The sequence below is a fragment of the Sinohyriopsis cumingii genome, chromosome 6, assembly GCF_028554795.1.
Source record: "Sinohyriopsis cumingii isolate HCF-2022 chromosome 6, ASM2855479v2, whole genome shotgun sequence".
NCBI classification, from domain to species: Eukaryota; Metazoa; Mollusca; class Bivalvia; order Unionida; family Unionidae; genus Sinohyriopsis; species Sinohyriopsis cumingii.
The window spans coordinates 113,694,946-113,719,225 of record NC_142966.1 but is presented as its reverse complement, the minus strand read 5'-3'; the positions used below and the strand labels follow the sequence as shown (position 1 = coordinate 113,719,225).

The 24,280-nt window shown below is 31.5% G+C and overlaps 1 protein-coding gene and 1 long non-coding RNA gene across 2 annotated transcripts in view; one reads left to right on the top strand and one right to left on the bottom strand.

The window, feature by feature from the left end:
- LOC149797751 (uncharacterized) overlaps positions 1-15,272 on the bottom strand; it is a 52,629-nt gene extending 37,357 nt beyond the window's left edge. The window contains exon 1 of the mRNA XM_089962697.1: positions 14,233-15,272. Within this exon, the coding sequence (XP_089818823.1) occupies positions 14,233-14,743 (511 nt within the window). The 5' untranslated portion in view covers positions 14,744-15,272. The remainder of the gene's footprint in view (positions 1-14,232) is intronic.
- Positions 12,602-23,923, top strand: LOC149797750 (uncharacterized). Its single transcript, XR_016421874.1, has 2 exons — positions 12,602-12,750; positions 23,629-23,923. It is a non-coding gene; the product is annotated as an uncharacterized LOC149797750 (long non-coding RNA).
- The last annotated feature ends 357 nt before the right edge of the window (positions 23,924-24,280 follow it).

The window sequence follows — 24,280 nt, the reverse complement described above, 5'->3', positions numbered from 1 at the left end:
TTTTGAATTCAATAATTCTGCGACATTTTAGTTCATAAAAATGTTTCAAATTCAGATTTTAATTTCCTCTTTTCCCCCAGAACATAATCTAATTACACAAACTCAGTCTTTCCTAATCCTGTTCAGATCATAACCTGTCGTCTTGATTTCATGACACTAATCTTTCTTAATAATTCACGATATCCGTCCATATTTCCAGAATATAAGAGATCATTTCTCCGGAGCTTGACGGGTAAACGGACATGTAGTGAAATCGATGCTCCTCGGCAATTACTTTACAATTGTTCCTAAAACGTCTTATACTTCTTCGTATCCATTATACTTCGACCGATTATACTTTAATATTCAGTCCTTTAGTTAGTTGTTAATAGATGATACACAAAAATATAATTACGAAGCTATGCATTCAATATATACATCGTCTTGCAATTTTTATAAAAGGATTTCAAATTTGAAATACCATTCGTCATTATCATAGAATGTTTACAGAAATATTCAAATTGTGATTTATTGGATGTGGCTTCAAAAGATGTCTAATATTTTCTTGAATAACTATACTGCTTTAAAGACAGATTATAAAAATTATATCTATCCTGGGCATACTGTCAGTCTGTCAAAATGTAAAGTGTCTTGGGCAAACTTGTACAAAACACTATACTCATCATCCTGGGCATACTGTCAGCCTGTCAAAATGTAAAATGTCTTGGGCAAACTTGTACAAAACACTACACTCATCATCCTGGGCATACTGTCAGCCTGTCAAAATGTCAAAATGTAAAATGTCTTTGGCAAACTTGTACAAAACACTATACTCATCATCCTGGGCATACTGTCAGCCTGTCAAAATGTAAAATGTCTTGGGCAAACTTGTACAAAACACTACACTCATTATGCTTTTCAAGGGAATAAAAATTCAAACATCACGAAACTCACCGAAAATGTACATATTAATTAATGGGATTGTGTATACAACCCATCTGCCAGAGAACTTTAGAAATGTATATTTTAAGAATAAACTTGATCCCTAAAGCACTGTAAAAAGTAAAAGAATGGAAGTATACACTTATAAGAAAATGTAAAGTGCAATTCAGGTGTCAAGACATTTTTTTAAAATCAATTTTTTTTTTAAATTTGTCATCTTGAAATTGACCTTGAAATACTATTTTGAGCGTGCTACCTTAGTTTAGTAACACGCGCAATTCTAATAAACTAAACACTATTTTGGATGAATAAGACAACCTGGTATTACGAAAGATAAGTGATACTTACAGACAACTTATTATTTCTTCATCGTGTCGTATTGTTTGGGGCCTTCACTTAAAATTCTTGTATTTTATAAAAGACACCATGTATCATATGCATGTGATATTACAATAATGTTTTTACAATGATACGATATTGGCAAAACCTTGCCACAAAAGCGATTAATGAATAAATTGAAGCAAAGTCGGAATATTCAAAAGTAATTTATTTTAGCTGTGTTATCTAGACTTTATCTACATATAGTTTTATACATATCTATGACATATATACATATAGTAGCTGACTGATCATATCTCTATTTGAACCAAGCTATTTGCACTATATATATATATATATATATATATATATATATATATATATATATATATATATATATATATATATATATATATATATATATATATATATATATATATATGTATGTATGTATGTATATATATATATATATATATATATATATATATATATATATATATATATATATATATATATATATATATATATATATATATGATGAAAGTGATTACTTGTAATTATGCAAAAAATATGCTTACAAAAAACTTAAAATATAATGAATCGTTTGCAAAAGCAAAGGCGACATCGCTATGATAAAGGACACCTCCCCTACCACTATTTGCAGTGTATCGTATTTCAGTGAAATCAAATGTCTCTCTTTGATCGAATGACTGGTCCTTTTCCAGGTTCATAAAGAAAATGCATTTTCCCCGTCTTTGCATATTAACCACACTCTTAACAGTATTTTGTCATAATTCATTTTCTCTTTCAGTTTTTAAAACGCAGTAACCTAATTCAATTATATGTGCTATTCAATTATTCTGAAATTCTAGCTTCAAATATATTAAAAACGCAAAACCTTTAAAGTGCTGTCAAACTATATTTGAAATGTTATGTCCCATCGCTAGTGATTAAATTTTCTTGGAAATCAAATGGAAAACAGTTTTAGGGATTTATAATATCAGAAGGAGAAACATGAATTACATAAACTTCTATTTATTATTATTATTATTATTATTATTATTATTATTATTATTATTATTATTATTATTATTATTATTGAAGCTTGAAAATAGTCGATTAATGTTAAAGAAAAGAGAAATACAATTTTCAGGTACTCTAAATTAGTGTAACGTTACATAACAAATCTGATGAGTAAATACATGACAAATGGTCATCACTTGATGGTATATTAGGGTTAGTAACGTCAGGACAAATACATTGGACAGTTCTAGCATTCATTCAACAACAAACAAACAAACACACACACACACACACACACACACACATATATATATATATATATATATATATATATATATATATATATATATATATATATATATATATATATATATATATATATATATATATATATATATATATATATATATATATATATATATATATATATTACAATTATGACTGTTATTTGGAACGACCCATCAGTTTTTACTTGGAGATAAACACTAAGATAGATATTAAAATTTTAAATATTCTAATATTAGAAAATGTTGTAGGTGAATATTTTCAGTTATATTGTATTATATGATATTCATTCTTTTTCGTGTATATTTCTGTTATCCATCCACCCGTCTGTTTGTCCGTCCATCCATCCATCTATGTGTTGCATTTATTTGATTGCTCCACAAGAAAAGAAAATAAAGGCACTTCGTATTAATTTGCAAATATTTTAATTACATTTATCTGATCAAATCTTAGAGAAAATGATCTAATTAGACGAAGTCGTTTTATTATATTTTGCTTTTGACTTTATGAAGGTACATTTGTGCAACATAAAAAGTATGGACTATATAGATAAATAAACAAACAAACAAACAAACAAACAAACAAATAAATTAATTAATTAATTAATTAATTAATAATTGTATTGCCTTTGATAACTGTATAGTCTTCTTTCACCCAGCAAATATATTCATTTGCTTTACACGTTATTTAACAGGATAAATCTGAAACTTTCAAGGTATTTTGTTATCATCACAAACAGATAAATATAAGGTTCTGTTTTTCACTAATGTCAGAGCAATTTTCTGCTTGCCTACCTATCAACGTGAGTTTGAAAAGGTAGTGACAGACTGGTGATGACAGCTCCATTATTGTTAAAGGAATACAAAATTAAAAGAATTTTTAAAAACCCACCAAAAATAAACAATGATATTTCCTAAAATGCGAAGGAAAACATTATTGCATAAAAATTCTGTAATATTCACACAAAAAAATAGATAATCGTCTTATAACAAATCAACACATGTAGATCTACCTGACGCAGTTTTGATAACTCGCAAAGAACCACACAAGATAGAACATTTAGATTCATTTTAATAACTCACCCCACAAAACCCTTGCCTTTTACTGGCTAATTTTTGTGTTTTTCGCAACTAAGTAAATAGTTTTAGTTCCTCTTTGCAGTCTTCTAATGCACATACAAATATATAACCTGACATATGTGTGGAAGATAGTCACACGATGGTTTTCCAAAAATTGAGAATAGAGAGAAATGTATCTTAAAGTCAAGTCAACTAATCTTTCTTAAGTCAGTGCATATGATTAAGCATACAAAACACAAGCTCTATTAAGCTATAAACCATCAACTATACATTTACTATGCACTGTGCTTTTAATATCGACCATGCGTGCACGTTGTGGCAGGGAATTAAATAACCCCCAACAATCATCCAAAGGGGTCAAATATTTGATGATATCAGTCTGACCCAATCTAACATTCGTTTGATTTACCGTTTTTAAAGACTCTTGTACACAGCGGGTTTCAGAGGCACAACTTGACTCCCTCTTGAATTAATGAGATAGCCTCTCAAAGGACCATGCAAGTTTTGCTGCCCTAAACATTTAGCTATCATGCCACAGAGACAGTCCATAATCCTAATTTCAATAAATATATAGCAATGTACATTTATATAACGCAGATTGGCATAGCTGTATAAATTTTATCCCGTTCTCCATTATGGGAGTCATAATACATTACGAGTTCTGATAGTACAATTGGTATGTGTTTGTATCCCTGGATGGATTGGTGGATGAATGAATGGATGAATGGATGGATTGATGGATGAAGAAATGAATGAATAATGATTAAAATTACAAATATGCTTTAGCATTAAACCTTTAGTGGTCACGTCAAGTATTTTAGTGTAATTTTTACACTCTTAGGTACTTGAATGGCTGTCGATATTTGTTTAAATCATCAAAAACTGAACGTTTTCCGCTATGAGCATTTTGACCGCTATCGTATTTATTACAATAATCGATCAATCTGTACATATTAAAATCGATTAGGCAATTGATGGTTTAGAAATATATATTTCAACGACATTTCAATTACCTTTTCAAGCTGAATTTAGAACTGGTGTGTACTGACTCTCAACCTCGGGAGCATCACATTACAAACTTAACTGATAACTGAATGTTCTCACCAAAGTGACCAGGCGTTACATTCAGTTCTAGCCCTGAGCTAAACTTCCATTCCACCGAGTCTTCATGCCTTTGTTGGTATTTATGGTAAATTTTTACAAATCGTCTAAAGCACGTAATATATTATAATAACGCGTAGCCGACAGTTGTATGTTTGGTTTTACCATAGATGAACAAAGGTGGCTGCTGTTCATGTTTGTTTTCTTACCATCCAATAATATGGCAACGGGAGAGTGAGAAAAAGATCATCGCAAGAATTTGTATGGAAAAATGGGATAATGATCTGAAGTCAAGCTCTTGTGGTGTCACGTAAAAGGACTGTATAGTTGAATGTATGGTGCTGTGGTGAAATGTTTTTCGCCCACCAACTCAATTATTTTCATGTTCCTTTGAGTCCTACATCTGTACTCTCCACAAAACGATTATAATCAACTATTTGTCGATTGACTATCGATATAACGATACCGAAAATCGATACCGTGATTGAATCCGTTAAGCCATTTCTAATAATTATGTCCCGTTTCGATTGGAGTAAAATTTCAAATTTGTTTCACTTAACTCTATCATCAACTTTCACGATTTATTTTGACCCAGTTACCATTTTTGGCAGTCTCCTGTTCTCCAAGCATATTGGTTATCGCAGTTCCCCAAATTTTCATAAAATCATCAAGAATATTAAATTATCTAATAAAATATAATTGTTTTGTGTGCTGACTTATTGGCCAAGAAAAACATTATTGTTATTGTTATTATTATTATTATTATTATTATTTACTCCAAGTTGCCATTCACGCTTTAGAAAAAGCTATATTATGGCATCTTTTCTTTATTTAAAGATATTGCCCAGTCTTTATACAGAACTGATAATATAAACAGACCTCGAAACCAGTCTGTGATTTCATTTTTTAAGCATGTTTCTATCAAGTGTGTACACTGCATCGTTTAATCAATTCGGAGACATAATTTACTTTATCAGGTCTTATTATTTTCTCCAGGGGCAACATGCACTTCATGCTTTATATAACGATTGCCTATGCCCATTGTACACGAGCTCAAATATTGTTCTTCAGAAAATTAGTGTCTGAGTAGAACTTTAAGATAAAAACAAATTTCAAATACAAACCATTTTATAACGGCGACAAAGAATAAAATATTCCTTAAGGGTTATTCGCTTTAATATATGAATATAATTCTCTTTACAATAATCATCTTTGAATCAATTCACGTACACTTAGCATATTATGTTTTCCTCGTTTTAGTATAAAGCATATAGTGTAAAGCATTTTTGCTTATAATTCACCTTTCTTTTTTAAAATTGAAATTAGTATATAATAAATACTTATACTAAAGATAAACTGGAGAGAAAAAGCATACCTACACATAAACATACTTAGAGTCAGACAAGCAACCATACAAATAACGAACATTTATTTATCTATACATCGTTCGTTCACTTTAATGGGACCGTTTACGAATATTTGATAAATTCTGACCCAAACAAATTTGATGCAAAAACATATTAGTAATATACCTGTATGATCAAGTTATAGAATGATGTTAATTACACAGTTCTAAATTGTTTCATAACATAAATAAGGCACTGAGAGGATAAGAAAAATCTGCTCATTCCTACTGAAACAGTGACCTACATTTATTTGCCTCTGCATTAGATCAATGCAAATCTCCATGTATGCACAATAGCTCCGAGGGGCGGGGAGCACTCAAAAAGAAAAATGAACCTGACCGATATGCCTCACATGCAGCGTTTAAATATATTTGATTTAGCATTTACATGTGTAGTGCACGAGATAACTGTTTTATCTTAACTTTCTGGAAAATGAATGCACATCATAATTATCGTCTGTGGTTCAGTATCCATAGAAATTAAGTCTCTTCCAGATAATAAAATCCCTTTATATGATTCGTATTACAGCATACGGTAAAATCGTTTATTTTAAAGAATACACGTGCTGGAGTGTTTCCCTCCATTTATTTCTGAATATGCCAGAACAAGCATGTAAGCACTAACATTTACATTCTACTATAGTCGAGATAAAAGTAGGCTAAATGTTTCATATTTTCTTGACGTTAGAACTTTACTGGAAATTAATTCATACTTCAATCTGCCGCTCATATATTTTTTTCGCTTTTAATTTATTGAAAAGTATGTCGTTTTCTATTGGTTTTTCTTGTCAAAATTAAGTTTTATAAATGGATAAAACAGTAAACCAATACCATTAAGGTACATGGCTTTTGTTTACGAAAAAATTATTTATTTTGGATGTGTGTCGACATCGGTCAACTTCGAAAAGGCGAACGTATAACCGGTGGAATTTTGAGGTCATAACAAAGTTATTTTTGGTTTCGTCCAGTTATATTATACAATCATTCTTTTCGTCGAACACATGTGAATTCACTGGTTTTAATTCATAACTTTTTCTATGAGACACAATTACTCATATGTTGTTAACTTCATAGTTCGGCAAAAAGTGATGACACCATGGCATGTATAACATTAAATGAAATACCATACTGATATACTAAAACTGCGCATCTCTAATTAAATTGACTAGAAAACATCGAAACTATATTTTAATCGTCATTTATATTTATTATTCAATTTATTAGCATTATCATTAATATTGTTGTAAAAATGGTAGATATTTGATGTTGTTGCTTTGATACTTCAGGCCAGATCATATGGAAATAAAACAAAACTTGTTTAATTAATATTTTCCAGATTGCCATCAATAATACAAATAAAATGTTTCCGGCTTGTGTATAAATGTTGACATATTTTTGTCTGAATATTGTTTTGATTTAAGCAATAAAGACAGATGATATATGTCCAGTTTTAAAGCTTTTCATTGCATTGGTTATCGAAAGAAAGGGGAACAAATACATTTATCAACTATGAATCAAGTATTAATTTGGTGATTTAGTTGGTACGACATGATAAATAAATAAATAATTAGTGGTATATTTTCTTCGTACTATTAAGAATATGGAAACAATTATTATAAAATGTAACGTGTCCTCTCAATGAAAAACAACATGGTACTATTATTACTCAAGAGTATAAATTCTTTTTTGTTTAATTTTGGAGAAAAAAAAATAGTGACAAAATCAGATAGTCCGTGTAGTAACTTTACTCATGCGTATTTATGTATTTATTATACAGACAAAACCTTCGTAGCTCGACCCGCTTAGGTCCAATCAAGACTGAGCTGGCCCATGTAAGCATCTGAGTTGTGCACCTTCAATTACACGTTCAGAACCTTGTATATATGGTTTACTTCTCGACTAAGAAATTTTACTTATATTGTATTGGTAAGTGTATATCAGGGCACATCTTTGTCACATTAATATATTGAACTATCACTGAAAATGTATTAGCACGGTGTTGGCAGAAGTGTCATACAAATAACAGAGCACTAAATGCAAACACATTTAGTAAATAGCGAGGAGACAAGAATGAATTGTTGAACGATCTGTCACACAAAATTGGGCTTCCAGTTTTCAGTGGTGTTTTCCTTTCCTCCAGCACTTTTCTGTCGGTGTAACGTGCATTTATCGTCAATCAAATATCACATGTAATTATATAAGTGAAAAGGTACTACAATTTCGAAAAGGGTATACATCTTTTACTGTTGCCAAGTTGGTGCCAGATCGAAACTCACTGGCGTATATACTTGGGTCGTTGCTGAAGAAGCTTTATACAGATTATGAAGGCATTTGTAGGTTAAATTTTAGCACGTGTTTTCAGTATGGTAGCAAATTGTCATATGACATGTTTACTGAAAGACAGATTGATGGAAAGCAATGACACAAATCATGGAATATGCAATTTTAAACGTTAATGTAACATTTCAAGAATATCTAAAACATGGTCAACGCTCTTCGATATATCATTTACGATCGTGCTGGACTTGTGTTATCGGTTTGATTTTTCTGATGATACTATCATGACAACACGAAACCTAAGAATAAAGTACAAATCAATCCCGATCAATTACGAATTTCAGAAGCGCACTTGTTTTCTGTCTCAACTTTACGTAATTTCTCAAGTCCATTAAATATTTTCTCGTTCGTTGAGTATTAGTGTTTTATTTTCACTGGCCCTCGCTCATTAATATCTTGCCTTGGTACTCGCATCCCACTCAAAGTTTCCCTACTTGTTACATCAATAGTGAAGCTCAAAAACTGCAGGATTCAGTATCAACACTTCCTTTTTTTTATCTATAGTCTCTCTAATGTCAGCATGTTGTTTTTCACAGTATCAGCTATAGTGTAAGCTTAATCATCCCACTTTAGTTAGATCTTTCAGATTACAACTTATACAACAATTAACATACACATAGTAAAGTCATCTCATATAAGGTACTGCCCAGAACACTGATCTTTTGTATACCGTTGTATGTTTCGAGCTACGTTCAGAAATACCGCGGTATACCGTGGTATGTATCGCGCTACGTTCAGAAATACCGCGGTATACCGTGGCATGTATCGCGGTACGTTCAGAAATACCGCGGTATACCGTGGCATGTATCGCGCTGCGTTCAGAAATACCGTTGTATAGCGCGGTAAAAAAGTTTCGTGGTACCCAGCTCTAGTAGCCTTCACTCGGAAACTCGAACTATTTTCATATTGAATATATCTTCGGAAATAACCCTGCCTACGCCCAAGATATAAAGCTTGTTTCTTTCAAGCATTGAATGTAATCTGTATGTGATTATGCATGCACAATTTAGGACAACGATAAAGTTTCATTGGTAAAACTGTTGTTTTTTTTTACACGCACTCTCTCAAAATGTATTCTGGTAACTTTTTGTTATCAACTGCTTCCTTAACGATTTTTTCTTCACAGAAGCGTCGTTATGTTTCAAAGTTTGAACGGTCTTATACCCCTGACCCAAAACAAGTACCTATCTAGCATATGATCACTGATTTCTAAAGCAGTGTATGTTCCTTCAGCACCATCACTCAACATATGCCAATGAATTATTTAGAGAACCCAGGGCAAATAAAATAAATATTTATTGTTAAAACAAAATAAATTGCCATGTTATCATTTCCTGTTTTCAAGGAATCGAGTGAAAACAGACAATGCTATGTCCTAGTTAATAGCCCCTGTCGATGTTCAGTTTGATTATGTCATAGTATAGTTTTCATTATGGAAATAATAATAATAATAATAATAATAATAATAATAATAATAATAATAATAGTAACAATAATAATGATAAATATAATATTATTATTAGTAGTAGTAGTAGTAGTATTAGTTGTTCTATTCCTGTTATTATTATTATTATTATTATTATTAATGATGTTGTTTTTGCACTGTTGGTTAAATGTCTGTTGTATAATCTTCTAGAAGTTTTAGTATGTGACAATGTGTGCTGGCCATTGAACGGTTTAGTCCCTCTGAGTTTAAGTATAAAGTTTATTGCCTATTTGTGAAGGATTTTGATTTCTCGGCCCTATATAAAGCCTTCACCCTACGGATATATATATATATATATATATATATATATATATATATATATATATATATATATATATATATATATATATATATATATATATATATATATATATATATATTACACATACAGACATACACTTGCGCATAAAGCATAGAGTGAAGTCCGTACATACTGGTAATCATACCATACGCAGTAATAGAAAATAACGGTTATTTGAAAATTTATAACTATCGAAAATAAACAAAATACAATAAAGGATAAATTTCATATTCTAAATTTTCCATAAAACTGGAGTGTTGAATGTTTACTGGACGACAAGCTTCTCCGGCAAATTTAAATATGCAGAGTCTATCCTGAACCGAAAATGAAAACGTATAATTTAAAATAAAAATATAATTCTTCTAGGAAAATGAAGTTGTTGAAACAAATGTTCCATGATGGCACGACCCAAGTATATATCTGAAAAAAATTTAGATATTGACATTTTTTAAATAATCCTACAGAAAAACTGACAAATGACAATAAAATGCAATGCTGTTAGTTTTTCTAACAGTACATAGTATGAATTAAAAGTCTGGATTTTTTAAAAGAGTTATGTGTTTAATTTTGGTTCATTGTATTAGACAGGTTACTCCTCTCAAAACCTCCTCATTGTCCAACCGATCTAAGCAATATGAGAGTTATGACTAAATATCTAGATATATTGTATTCCTATTTTTTTCTATCCATCTTTATTCAAAAGTCGTTACAACAAGTAATTTTAAGAAATAAATTATGTAATTTAAAATAAATATTTCTTATTTAAAAGAAATTGTCATCTTGTCTGATTACCAAATTGAAATTAGTTGCACAATTACAGTAGTACTTAATGCTCATGATTTAATGTTTAAGCTATGGTTAATTTTCTCTATATCGTAACCAATCAAGTATTCATTCCTTTCTCAATTATATACATGATTAGATATAAATCACAGGATTTAAAATGATTTTACACAAATCTAAGTAAATTGCGTAGATTGTCGGCGTATAGTTATAACGCTTTGGAGCACAAACACACACACACACACACACACGTGAACACACAGGTAGATAGATAGATAGATAGTTAGACATATAGATAGATAGACAGATAGATAGATAGACAGAAGTTAATTTACTGAAAACACAAACTGCCTGGGTCGATATTGAGTTTCAAAAAGGTAATAAAAAAATAATTTACAACATTATGCCTATTTTTAAAATTGTTAAATGATTTATATAGATAGATAGATAGATAGATAGATAGATAGATAGATAGATAGATAGATAGATAGATAGATAGAAGTTAGTTTGCTGAAAACACAAACTGCCTGGGTCGATATTGAGTTTCAAAAAGGTAATAAAAATTAATTTACAACATTATGCCTATTTTTAAAATTGTTAAATGATTTGTGTATGACAACGACATAATGCTGATATAAGGTTCCGTAACGTATCTTGAAGCAAAATATTCCAAACAATAATGCTCAGGCATCTATTTTATTCATTTGGAATGTGCAGAATTTCCCAAAACTACAAGAAAGTTTATTTACTCTAAGAAAAGCTCACACCAATTTCTGGTTTAACACCTCACACTTTGCTTCGTTTTGTATCTCTTGACGTCAACAATGGTTTTATGTTATCATTGAACAAACGTCATGATGAGTAAATCTTGAAAGACATGATTACAAAACAACATGATCGAGTTATGCCATGTGGTGAGCCACAGAAAATTTCATCAAACCACATGATTTAGTTATAACAATTTCTTTCGATATGTTCGTTTTCATCAATAGGAAGTAAGACTACATAAATGGGAAGTAGCAGTGCTCCGAAAAAATTACAAGAATGCCACAACAAAAATAGCAGCATCGCGTTATATGGCCATAGCATATGAAACAATAAAAAGTCATTCCGGTATCCAAGCGGCAAAGACAAGGGAGCCAGATACAAGCTGACTTTTAGCTCTGAAGTTTGCCATGTAAATCCATGGTCTAACAAAAGGAAAATATTGAATTAATTACTGTTTGATTATCACTTGAGAGTGACAATGAGCGACTGAAGTTGCTAGCCAGGACTCGGGACGGCGTATAATTTCAATATCCGCAAGAAAATGAAATAGGGCAGTGAAACCACTATTTTTCATTCTAGATTAATGATAATAGCTTCAAATTAATGTGTAGTGCTAAAACTAATACCAAATTTATCAAATCTAATGCCGTAGGTTTTTCAAGCTCGTGGCCAACACAATAAGCCCTAAGTGTTGCCCAATAAAGCTTTCTCGGCTACCTCTTTCTGATCACTTTTAATCAACTAGGGTATAGGATTGGGGAGGAGATAAACTATCATTAGACAAATTTCTTCACCAGTAATAACCATTTACAAATGTTTTATTGTTGAAAGTATATAAGCGGTTTTCCTGGCATCATTTTAGTTCTTTTTTTCCCCAACTGTACATCGGTTGTGCAGGATATACTTTCTCGGAAATCACACATTTACGAAGATTACAGAAAAAGTAAGTACAAACGTTGTTTCAACTACGGTATGTTTATATATAACAAGCAGGTCTGAAATATTAGGTGGCATATGCATATTTAAATTATGTATTCCTTTTTTATACTTGAATTTGCAGCGGAGATAATTGCTTAAACATATGCTCTATTAGTATATTTCGGGTGCATTTGTTACTTTTCCTGCAGATAAAAGTAAAAACAAACGAGGCCAGCAGGTATCACAACATAAATAAATAGGTTTTCACTTTTTATTATAAACAAAGTAGGAACCGTGACGATTCCATGGTACTACTCAGGGTCCTCTCTAGATGCGATGTGGAATGTCAATACTTTCGCATGTCAAAGATCCAGGTTTAACGTAGTCCTGGAGAGTCAGTAATCTGGGGTTTTTGATACCAGTAAATCTCTCGACACTGATATCTGAGTATACTTGACCGCTAAGCTGCACACCGCTTAGAGAGAGAGAAAGAGAGACACACACAAGAAGAAAAAAAACCCAAAGATGTTGGTCACCGAAGAAGCAATATTGCCATTGAAAAGCTCTATAGTTAAATAATTTGTTGTATATATAAAAAATTAACGTTAAGACTTTAGCCATGAGCAAAGCAAACTATCATAATTCTTGACAAGAAAATGGAGTTAGTCTCAATTGTCAGATCAAAATATAAGAAATAAAGAGAATTTGTTCAAACTGAGTTAGGAAGGTTTCACTTTTTAGAAAGGTTACCGATCTTGCAAAAGCAAATACAATAAGAAGTCTATATATTTATTCAAAATTGAAAAATATTTAAGATTAAGGTAGCATCATAACTATCAAAACCGTTATAATGACTGCAACATTTAACAAGAAAGAAAACAACGATGCAGAAATAAAAGATATTGTTCAAATATGTAAGATTTACTTCGCAAAGAAGAAATAAAGACTTTTATGCAAAAGTGAAATCAAAAAATTTAATATGAATCTTGTCCATACCTATGGGCTTACATAATATGTAATCTTCAAACAAAAGTGTATATTCCGACAAACCTATTTCACGCGGTTTTAAACTGTACAAACCGAAGAAGGGACTGATATTGTTTTTAAACGTACTGGAACGGAACATTTAGATATATATTTTGATGTATAGGAACTCATGAAAACAAATACCAAAGAAATCTAGTGACTTGCTACAACTTTTAGGAATATGAGCAGTTCAAAACGAATGTTTGCAATATTGTCTGGTTTAATATTTTGTCATTATTCAAATGACTGTAACACGGATGAACGACTGTCATTAAAAGGTGAAATAACAAATTTTGATTACAGGTATTTTAATAAACCCGAAAGAATAAAAAGTGTAATATTTAAAAGAACCTTTTGCGTAAACTAAACTCTCTCTGTCTCTGTCTCTCTCTCTCTCTCTCTCTCTCTCTCTCTCTCACACACACACACACACACGGAAGACATGCATACAGTATAATATAACATATTGAAATTATCTTACCTGGCCACTGTGCCTTCCATTGTGCAGCGTGCGACTTTGTCGTTTTCATCCAGGGGAATTGTAAATGATTGTTCTGATTGTTTTGGTTATTACTTCCCTGGGTGGTACTGCCAACCCCTCCTGTTTGGGAGTTAATCTGAACACTCTGAGGCTGGTGAGCAGGGGGAGGTTGGGACACTTGTGTCATGGAAGATGCAGTAAGGTGCGCGTTCTGCATGTGCGCCGGAGTGGTATTAGACATGGCTCCATGCCCCAGGGTCACAGGTATTCCTTGCTGCTGATGATGCTGCATATGTTGAGGGATCGAAGTTGGGGAATCCGTACCCCTAAGTACCCCCTCCACCACCGCCATGTTGTGTCCCCCGTACCCACCTCCGTGATGATTGATGGTCTGTGCATACACGCATGCCGGTGGCTGACTGCCCGGGTAGCCGGCCGTTACAGGGGACACAGTCGTGTACGTCTCGTGAGGATACATATGTTGGTTGTAATAGGCACTAGATCCGTCCATTTTCCATTAATACCGACAATAAACCGTGTTATATATTTATTGTCAATATATAACTATTTCTATAGTCATCGTCATTGAGGAATAGATGGCTCTTCATGGCTAGTCAGTCACATTACTGAAAACAATTGTTCAGCTTGAAACTGCATCATCACTGAGGAATTGTTGACTCTTCATGGCTTGTCTGTCACAATAATGAAATACTGTTAAACTTTAAACTATACTCTACCTCGATATGCATGTCATAGGCCGAGTTCAAATTCGTCAACACTTACTTAATCTGAGCTATTCCAACACCTATTGATTTCCCAAATGTAAGATTACGTCCGAAATGACAGGTATCCAATCAAAATGGCTTCCGTTTGAGTGTCGTCTGTAAGCTCTGGAGGGAAAGCGCGAACACGGGGCTACCGTTACTTTACCTTTGACCCTTACCATTGACTCATAACAAAATAGTTTCAGATACCCGAAACGTATCTTGCTTCTCTTTAAGTGTAAGGAAAACTATCTAACTACGTGATGTGCCGCTTATCGGAAATAGAAGTGCTCGCACGGTCGTAGACGAAGCACTCGGATAATTTCTGTGCACATTGAATTTGTAGTGAAACATGCGGGTCACCTCAATAACAGCACTGGAATTTACGCTCACGCTTCTGCCACGAGAAGCAGAATCCGAACAGTGTCCTAATATATCTACATTACAATGACATTCTAGTTTATAAGACTGGTAATCGATTGTATTGAAACTATTTTCTATATCTTTGAATGTTTAAAATACATGAAGCAACCATGAAACATGCAGTCATCAATCTTTCCAAGCCAGTGTCAGGGATTCCTGGTTGGTCCAGGACTCTATACATTACTCTATACATACATATAAATTAAACTCAGTGAATAATAACATCTTTAAAATCGTAACTAGTTATTGCTATATTAAAATTAACTTTTTAACTTTGTTGCATTTGAATATTATCTCAAAATGCTCCTACATTTCATGTAAGAAATATACCTACCTTAAAAATATATGAAAAGTATGTATTTTACTTAATTTTAAATGAGTATTATGCACGTGTAGCAACATTTTCAGATATCTGAGTTGTTATTTTTGCTTAATTCCCTTGTCTGTAATATAGATCTAAAAACAAATTATAATACCGCCGCTGATAGCGTTTCATTTACATTCATTCCTTGAAACAAGATATGGCTGAATAGATTTTATTTTTGTTTTTGCGCCAGTATCATAAATTGAATCATTAGATCTCGAACACGATACTAAGTGCGGTACCTGTGATTGCGGTGTAGAGGTACTTATCAGCATGTACCGGCAGCCCCAGACCGGCAGTGTGTTATCGGGGTGCACACCTTTCTTTCCTGGATATGAGAGAATTTGGCCCGCCAACAAACACCAACATTAATCGATACATACTGTAACTATACCCGGTCCAAAATTTCTGCTCGAAAATAACCAAGGTCGCAATGTGACGGACTCAACGCTATTTACCCGTCTTGGTCTTTCTTGCGAATCTAGTTATATACAGTAGATAGTAACCAATGACAATTTGTAAGAATGTAAAACGCACGAAACAACTAAGAAGTTCAACCTAGTTAAAAAAAAAAACAGGATAAATGTTTAAAGAAAAATAAACAACACAGTGAATAGTATTTCCAATCAGAATGCAATTTGCTGATATGTATGTGTGATCAACATTGACCAGCTCAACATAATATGATGATAGTATGAGATTCCCTTATTTATTTATTTATTTATTTATCTATTTATTTATTCTCCTCTAATCGTTTGCATGGATTTCTATTTATTGTCTAAGCATTTAATTAAATGTTTTGTGTGTGTGTGTGTGGATACTGCTTGTTTCTGTCCTATTCGTATTTCAGTCGTTCATTTCCATCTTTTAAAACCAGGCCGTCCGGTTAATATCTTTTTGCATTCTTAAATTCCATCTACATGACCACTTTCACTCTTTTCATCTTTTAATTACCCGCTTTGTTTTATTTATTAACTGACTATCTGAGAGACTTACTGAATATCATACAGTCATTTACTAGAAATTCAATTAATGCGATGTCTTCAAAGGTCTGACCAATGGCTTCTATTAACATTGTAATAGGCTCTGGAAATAATGAGAAAGAAGAATTTAATTTAGTAGAAATGCTTGACTCAGTGGACAGCTTACAAACATGGATGGTCATAGTGACTTACTGCAAAATGTATTTAATGCACGAAAAGCTCTCCGTTGCACTTGTCACCTATCTTGGTAAACATGTTGCTCTTTCTCTTCATCGCAAGAACGTTATTTTTGATGCGAAGATCCGTATGGACGGTCTTCAATGTAATTCAGATATATTGTAGCACTAATTAATTAATCATAATAACTTAATTAAAATAACAAAACATGCAGTGATTCTTCCTACTTACCATTTCACTTTCCCGATATAAGAATTCTTTATTGGTTAGCATGTTATTCACCTAACTGAAAGGAGTTTCGGGACAAAGGAAAGGAAAGAGGCGGATAGAAGTAAATAAACAAACTACCTTTTCTTAAAACAATTACTGAACACATTAGGAAAGATTTCTTTTAATTAAATACTACTATTTGACTTACAAATTGGAAGACGCCCTTTTCTGATGATTAAACCTAAGTAGAATATTAAAACCTTGTAAGTAACGGAATTACTTCTTGACAAAAATATCAACTTTTATTAATAAACGTTGAAGAAAGTCTTACGATAATGAGCAGAGTTTAGGATTAAATACTTATCAATATCATTTAATACATAAACGGTTTCAACTGTCCGGTTTTTAATATTTCTGGATGAACTTTTCTGTAGTGTAATTAGAGTAAGTATACTTGGACTCATGTGTAGGGTAATTAGAGTAATTATACTTCTACTCATATGTAGGGTAATTAGAGTAAATATAATTGTATTCGTTTAAAATTGTGCTTATGTAAAGGATAATTAGACTTATTATACTTGTAATCACGTATAGGGTAATTAGAGTAAGTATACTTGTACTCGTGTGGGGTAATTTATTAATTATAATTGTACTCATGTTTAGGGTAACTAGACTAATTATATTTTTAGTCATGTGTAGGATAATTAGAATTATACTTGTACTCATGTGTCGGATAATTAGATTAAGTATACTGTACTCATATGTAGGATAATTAGATTAATTACACTGTACTCATGTGTAGGATAATTAGAAGTATACTTGTACTCATGTATAGGATAATTATAATTATACTTGTACTCATGTGTCGGATAATTAGATTAATTATACTCTATTCATATGTAGGATAATTAGATTAATTATACTTGTACTCATGTGTAGGATAATTAGAATTATACTTGTACTCATGTATAGGATAATTAGAATTATACTTGTATTCATGTGTCAGATAATTAGATTAATAATACTTGTACTCATGTGTAGGATAATTGAATTAATTTTACTTGTAGTCATGTGTAGGATAATTAGAATTATACTTGTACTCGTGTATAGGATAATTAGATTAATTATAATTGTACTCATGTGTAGGATAATTGAATTAATTTTACTTGTAGTCATGTGTAGGATAATTAGAATTATGCTTGTACTCATGTGTCGGATAATTAGAATTATGCTTGTACTCATGTTTAGGGTAATTAAATTAGTTATACTTGTACTCATGCGTAGGATAACTAGACTAATTATACTTGTACTCGTGTGGGATAATTACACTAATTATATTTGTATTCATTTGTGAGTAATTAGAGTAATTATATTTGTATTAATTTGTAGGGTAATTAGAGTAATTATACTTGTACTCATGATAATACATTGTCTCTTAAATCATAATCTTTGAATATTGTAACTGTTTTTGGAATTTGGAACTCTTAATCTAGACTCTATTTTAAGATTCTATTATTGGTTGACATTTGTAGCGGATTTTGAAGAGCAGCCGTGTCTAGTACGAAGATTGCTTTTGATTTTAAAAGCAAATATCTCAAATTAAAACACATGCACTATATAATATTCATTGAAATTTGTTTGAATCACCCATTCAAATAATTTACGAATAAAGGCTCAGTTCTGAATAAAAAAGAAACATAGTTTTATTTTTGTTTCTTTTTCATATGCTTCCCGCTTCAATTGTATTCAGATTTCCGGGAAAGGTGATTTAATGAATCCAACTTCCCGGGGCAAAACTCTTGTGGCATGCCATTATTATGAAAAGCATAAATTTACAGTATATGCATACGAATATATATCGCCAGAAAATTTCTACATAAGACAATTTAGTTGATTACAAAAAAGATTCATGTTCATTACCTGTTGTTGATGACTGAGATTCATGGGAGACCCAGACCTGGGATGAAACTAGGCTTTACATGCAACTATTTGCCTATATGTTGTTTATTTGTCGAGTGGGAAATTAAAAATACATCATAATACACGTGTAATCTATTTCATGCATTTAATTACATTGAAATACATACGTGATCTGTGATCTATTTCATGCATTTAATTACATTGAAATACATACGTGATCTGTGATCTATTTCACTTATTTCCTCATTTTTGCATTTATCTAAAAAAAAAAACATGTTTCACTAAAGAGCTTCCAGTTTTCAACAGGAAATAAATGTGTATGCAATTGCTTTAAGTTGTATTCCTTATGCTTTAGACTTATTGTATACATATATATATATATATATATATATATATATATATATATATATATATATATAGAGAGAGAGAGAGAGAGAGAGAGAGAGAGAGAGAGAGAGAATTATAAATATAGACCAGACAGAACGGAAAGTGCGATCCCTAGATTCCTATAGAAGAATGCTTGATAATAGGTGGCATAATTAATATTCTAATACAAATAATACTAGCAAACAGGTAAGATAATTTTTAATTCGTACTCGACGGATATTCGAACCAAGGTCCACGGGTAAAGGACAACCATCGCCTTGCCTGCACACAGGAGTCCATATTCCCTCACGAGTAAGCACCTTTTACCCAAAAATGATGTTACTCAATCCGTGTTATATGCACTCGTGTGTAGCAAACACACTCGCATGAATCCACACAGTCATTCCGGATTCCTATGAAAGAAATCAATGTATATATATATATATATATATATATATATATATATATATATATATATATATATATATATATATATATATATATATATATTTAATTTTAGAGAATTATAAAATATACACAAGACAGAATGGAAAGTGCTATCCCTAGATTCCTTTATAAGAATGCTTGATAATAACAGGCAGAATTAATATATATATATATAAAGAAAGAAATATGCTTAAATCAATTTTCAACACTACAGTTTTCAATAAGCCTAAAAGACCATTGTAAAATAAGTATAATTATGTATTTTTAATGTCAAAAGTTTCATTATTATCATCTTTACTATTTTTCCTTCTCTATAATAAATATGATGCACACATCGCGGACCAGATCAGGTTAAGTTTCATGACCAAAACAATCGAAAATAAAAATACTTTTCAACGTTTAATTTGTTTATGAAATGATTGCTTTTTGAAACCAATCAATAAGTTCAATGTCGACCATTTCTCAGTGAGAAGTAAAGTCTAGCAACTTATTTCACAACATAATAAATAACGTCAAATAACATCAAATGGACTTACGTAAGTAGCTTTCAGACTTACATGTTGTTTTGGCCCAAAGAGATGTCTGTATGATTTTTTTTTTATAAAGACAATTCGTAATATGGATTTCTTAAGCTGATTCATTCTTAAAATAAATTGGACCATCGGGTTGCATGGACCGGGCGAAATTGAGAACCAATGTCTTGGTACCTCTCTTACTTTCTGTATTCTTTCATTCACATTTTACATAACAAATTTTGCAATTTCAAGCACGTGAATGAACTGATTTCGTTCCTGCTTAAAAGCTTACATCGTTCAATATATACTTAAAGTTAATTTCAAAACTCTGAATGAAACAGATAAAGTATTGCAATAACGTATCGCCCAACAACAAATCACGTTCAATCGTTAGAAGAAAAAAAAAAAGCAAGAATGGCCTGCAATAGAGAGAAATAGATATTGAAAAAACTTGTTCGATGCTTTCTAATTTTCTTTTCATTTGGAAATTCTTACAATGATTCAGTCTTTAATTATGAGTGTAAATTGGTAAATTGGTTTCTGCAGTCTCTTTAAGTTATATACTAGATTTATACTAAAATTTGAAAGTATATATTGGATACTAAAATGGCTAATGTTTGGCATAATTCTCCTTTATATAAAATTCCGATGACATTTTTAGAGGTAATGTTGTCATTGGGTCAGGTAGAACAAATTCAAAGGTAAAAGTCTCTTTGATTCCAGAATTATACAAAATCAGCGAAACCTTTCATCGTCAATTGAGTGTCTGAGAAAGTTATCGCTTCATGAGAGAATATACATTTAATTATTGTCCAGGTGTCATTTCTTTGTAGCTTGATTTTCTTAGCTGCTGAACATTGTAGAGTTTAGGTTAGTCATATATGTAGGTAGGTCTTAAGTGGCCCTTTCTCTGCCGTTCATGTTACAGTATTCCTTCAAACAGTGTATTGTATCAGTGTGATATATAGCCATCATCGGACTATGAGGAGCATTGACTTGTGTGTAAGACGTAAGCAAAGACAAAAGAAAACCTGTTTCTCTGATATAATTTCAACTAAATAAAATTTATATCAAACGCCATGTAATACCTTTTCACAAGAAACTTCTCAGTGTGCCTTGGGGAAGGGCGGTGGGGGGCGGACGAACTTAATCTTTATAACAGAATCGAATAATTGTCACAAAAGTCACTAAATCGGTAAATCTATATATCATATTATATTATATTATATTATATTATATTATATTATATTATATTACATTATAGTATACGAAGCATACGAGATGTGTATGATCAGAACTATTCTGCCTCTATTTTAGGTTTTTCTTCTTGTTTCGAATGTATCTGGATTAAGAGGGAAACTTTCTAGAGAGAAGAGGTCTGATTTTATTAACTAATTTGAAAAACAAATTGATATACTCGGCTTTATGGAAACATGGATCAGTTTCATATTCATATATATCGCCACTATAATAATAACCCAAATACTATTACTACTACTAATTATTAATATTACATAAAACTGACACAACTATAAAGGTTTGTAAACATTATTTCGTTAACAATCTTCTTACTGTCATTTCCTCCTCATCCAACTTTTTGTCTTTCTCCTTTCTTTGTTTTCATTGGAAAAGTCTGAAATATTTAAATAACATGCAAACTAGTGAAAATAAAATCTTTAAGTTGGCGTTCGGGTTTGGATATTTCATTCACGCATAAAATCTCGAAGCGATTACCTGCAATAGAGAGAAATAAATAGTGAAAAAACTTGTTCGATGCTAGAAAAGATTTACAAGCGATTATAAAAGTTCTCTGATGACACAATACAATGATTGATGCATAATATCATTGAAATTGAAAACTATAGATTGCGCTGGACTCATTTGGGGAAGTTACTCTGCATAACAATAATAATAATAATAATAATAATAACAATAACAACAACAACAATCATCATGCAACAAATATAGATGTAATTGAAGTAAAATTCCATCAGGTAAACAATTATTGCATGGTAGAAAACAAAAATAACAGATGTTAATAGACATTACATGAGGTTAATCTACTGTCATCAGAAAGGTGGACCACAGAAGTATAGTTTCTCAAAACTTGCCTTTTTTAACACAATGCTGCAAAACATTCCATAAAACTTTACAGTCGTACGTAAGCTAAAGATTTCTTACAATACTATGTCCGAACGTACGTTATATATATACACACAATTTTTCCAAGTTGTCTTCATATTCAAATAGTATGCAGTGACGAACAAATATTTGTGACACTAGTGAGTGCATAATGGCAACAAAACATTCTATGAACTCCTTCATTACGCCCCCACCACCACCTCAAAAGCCCCCGATATTATGGATTCATCATGTTTAGAAAAATGTAGATATGACATATTTTTAGGTTATTTAATGTTTTGTTGATATAATTTTCTTAATCATTTAAACTAAATGGGGTACGAAAGATTTATAAATACGATTAATGAAAGCAAAGGGGATATTCCGATATAAACAACATTGAAAATTCAGCAAAATCTCTCAAATAATTCAATATTATGCTTATTCAGCTGTTTGTCAGGTTAATTAATGATTGCAAACTCATTACTCTTTCCTCATTTTGATGACTTAAGAAACACGGAAAACTAATTTGAAATTATCTTAGTGTCAGCACTAAAAACAATGTATTTCATCTCATTACCATAACTCGGAAAGAATATATTCTCATAAACTCGTTTTTACGCCAAAAGGAATGTAAATGATTTATATTACCGACGAATTGAAAGTTTAAATGTATAGTTTCAAACTTAAAATTAGCCTTCTGAAGAACTAAAAGAACCGATCTCCAAATTAGAGTACATTCGCTTAAAACACATCATTTCAAAAGTGTCCATTGAGACAGGAAAATAGCCAGTGCTATTTAATAATAAGATTTCAAGAACTTGAAATTTTATTTAAATTACAGTTAATTTTCGATATGTTAAAAATATCAAAATAATCATGCAAATGAGCATTACCTTTTGCACATCTCTTTTACTTAAACACTGCAAGATGTTTACTATAACTGAATACTGCTCAATGTAAGTGTAACGTGCATCTGATAGAACTAATCTCCCTAGAAAAGATTTACACTTCTATATAAAGAAAAGTTCTTGACTAATTTTGGTATAAATTTCATTGCTGTTTACAAGTTAATGTCTTTTAATTTTGTTTTATCTTACTTTTAGACTTTGCTGCCATTGTAAGAAGCAAAATAGCACGAGCTTCTATACACCGCAGGCCCTTCAAATGAAATTGCTCGACAACGTTAAGTAACTAAAATGTAGAATCGTTTACAACTGGAAGATTCAGCAATCGTGAAATACAGGTCTACGGATAAACAGAGAAAACGAATATAACGGCCCCAAAGATGAAACTTGCTAAAACTAGATATAACATTCGATGATAATTTGCAGAAGGGATCAACGACGGGGAACATCACGGAGTTCCTCACGTACAATGAAATAAATGCTGTAAAAAGTGTTTTAATTCTAAGTTTTTGTCATGCCCTATCCAGAGGTCAATCCATCGAGGAGGAAATACTGTGATCAATTACCTTCTATAAATGATACCCTTATTATATGTTTGGATTATATCATATCGTCTTCGTGAGAAAATTCAAAATTCAAAAACTTACAACGCTTGTTCGATTGATGTAAAACACAATTAAGAAAACAAATTCACTATTGAGTCTGACATATTGAAAAAGTATTGACTATTGCTCAAAGAGTTTTCATTTCCAAATTTAAGGGGTGATGAATGACCCAAATTATGTATATATGTATATATGTAAAATGGAAATCTTCACATAGGCGGCATATTACAATTGAAACTGATTAT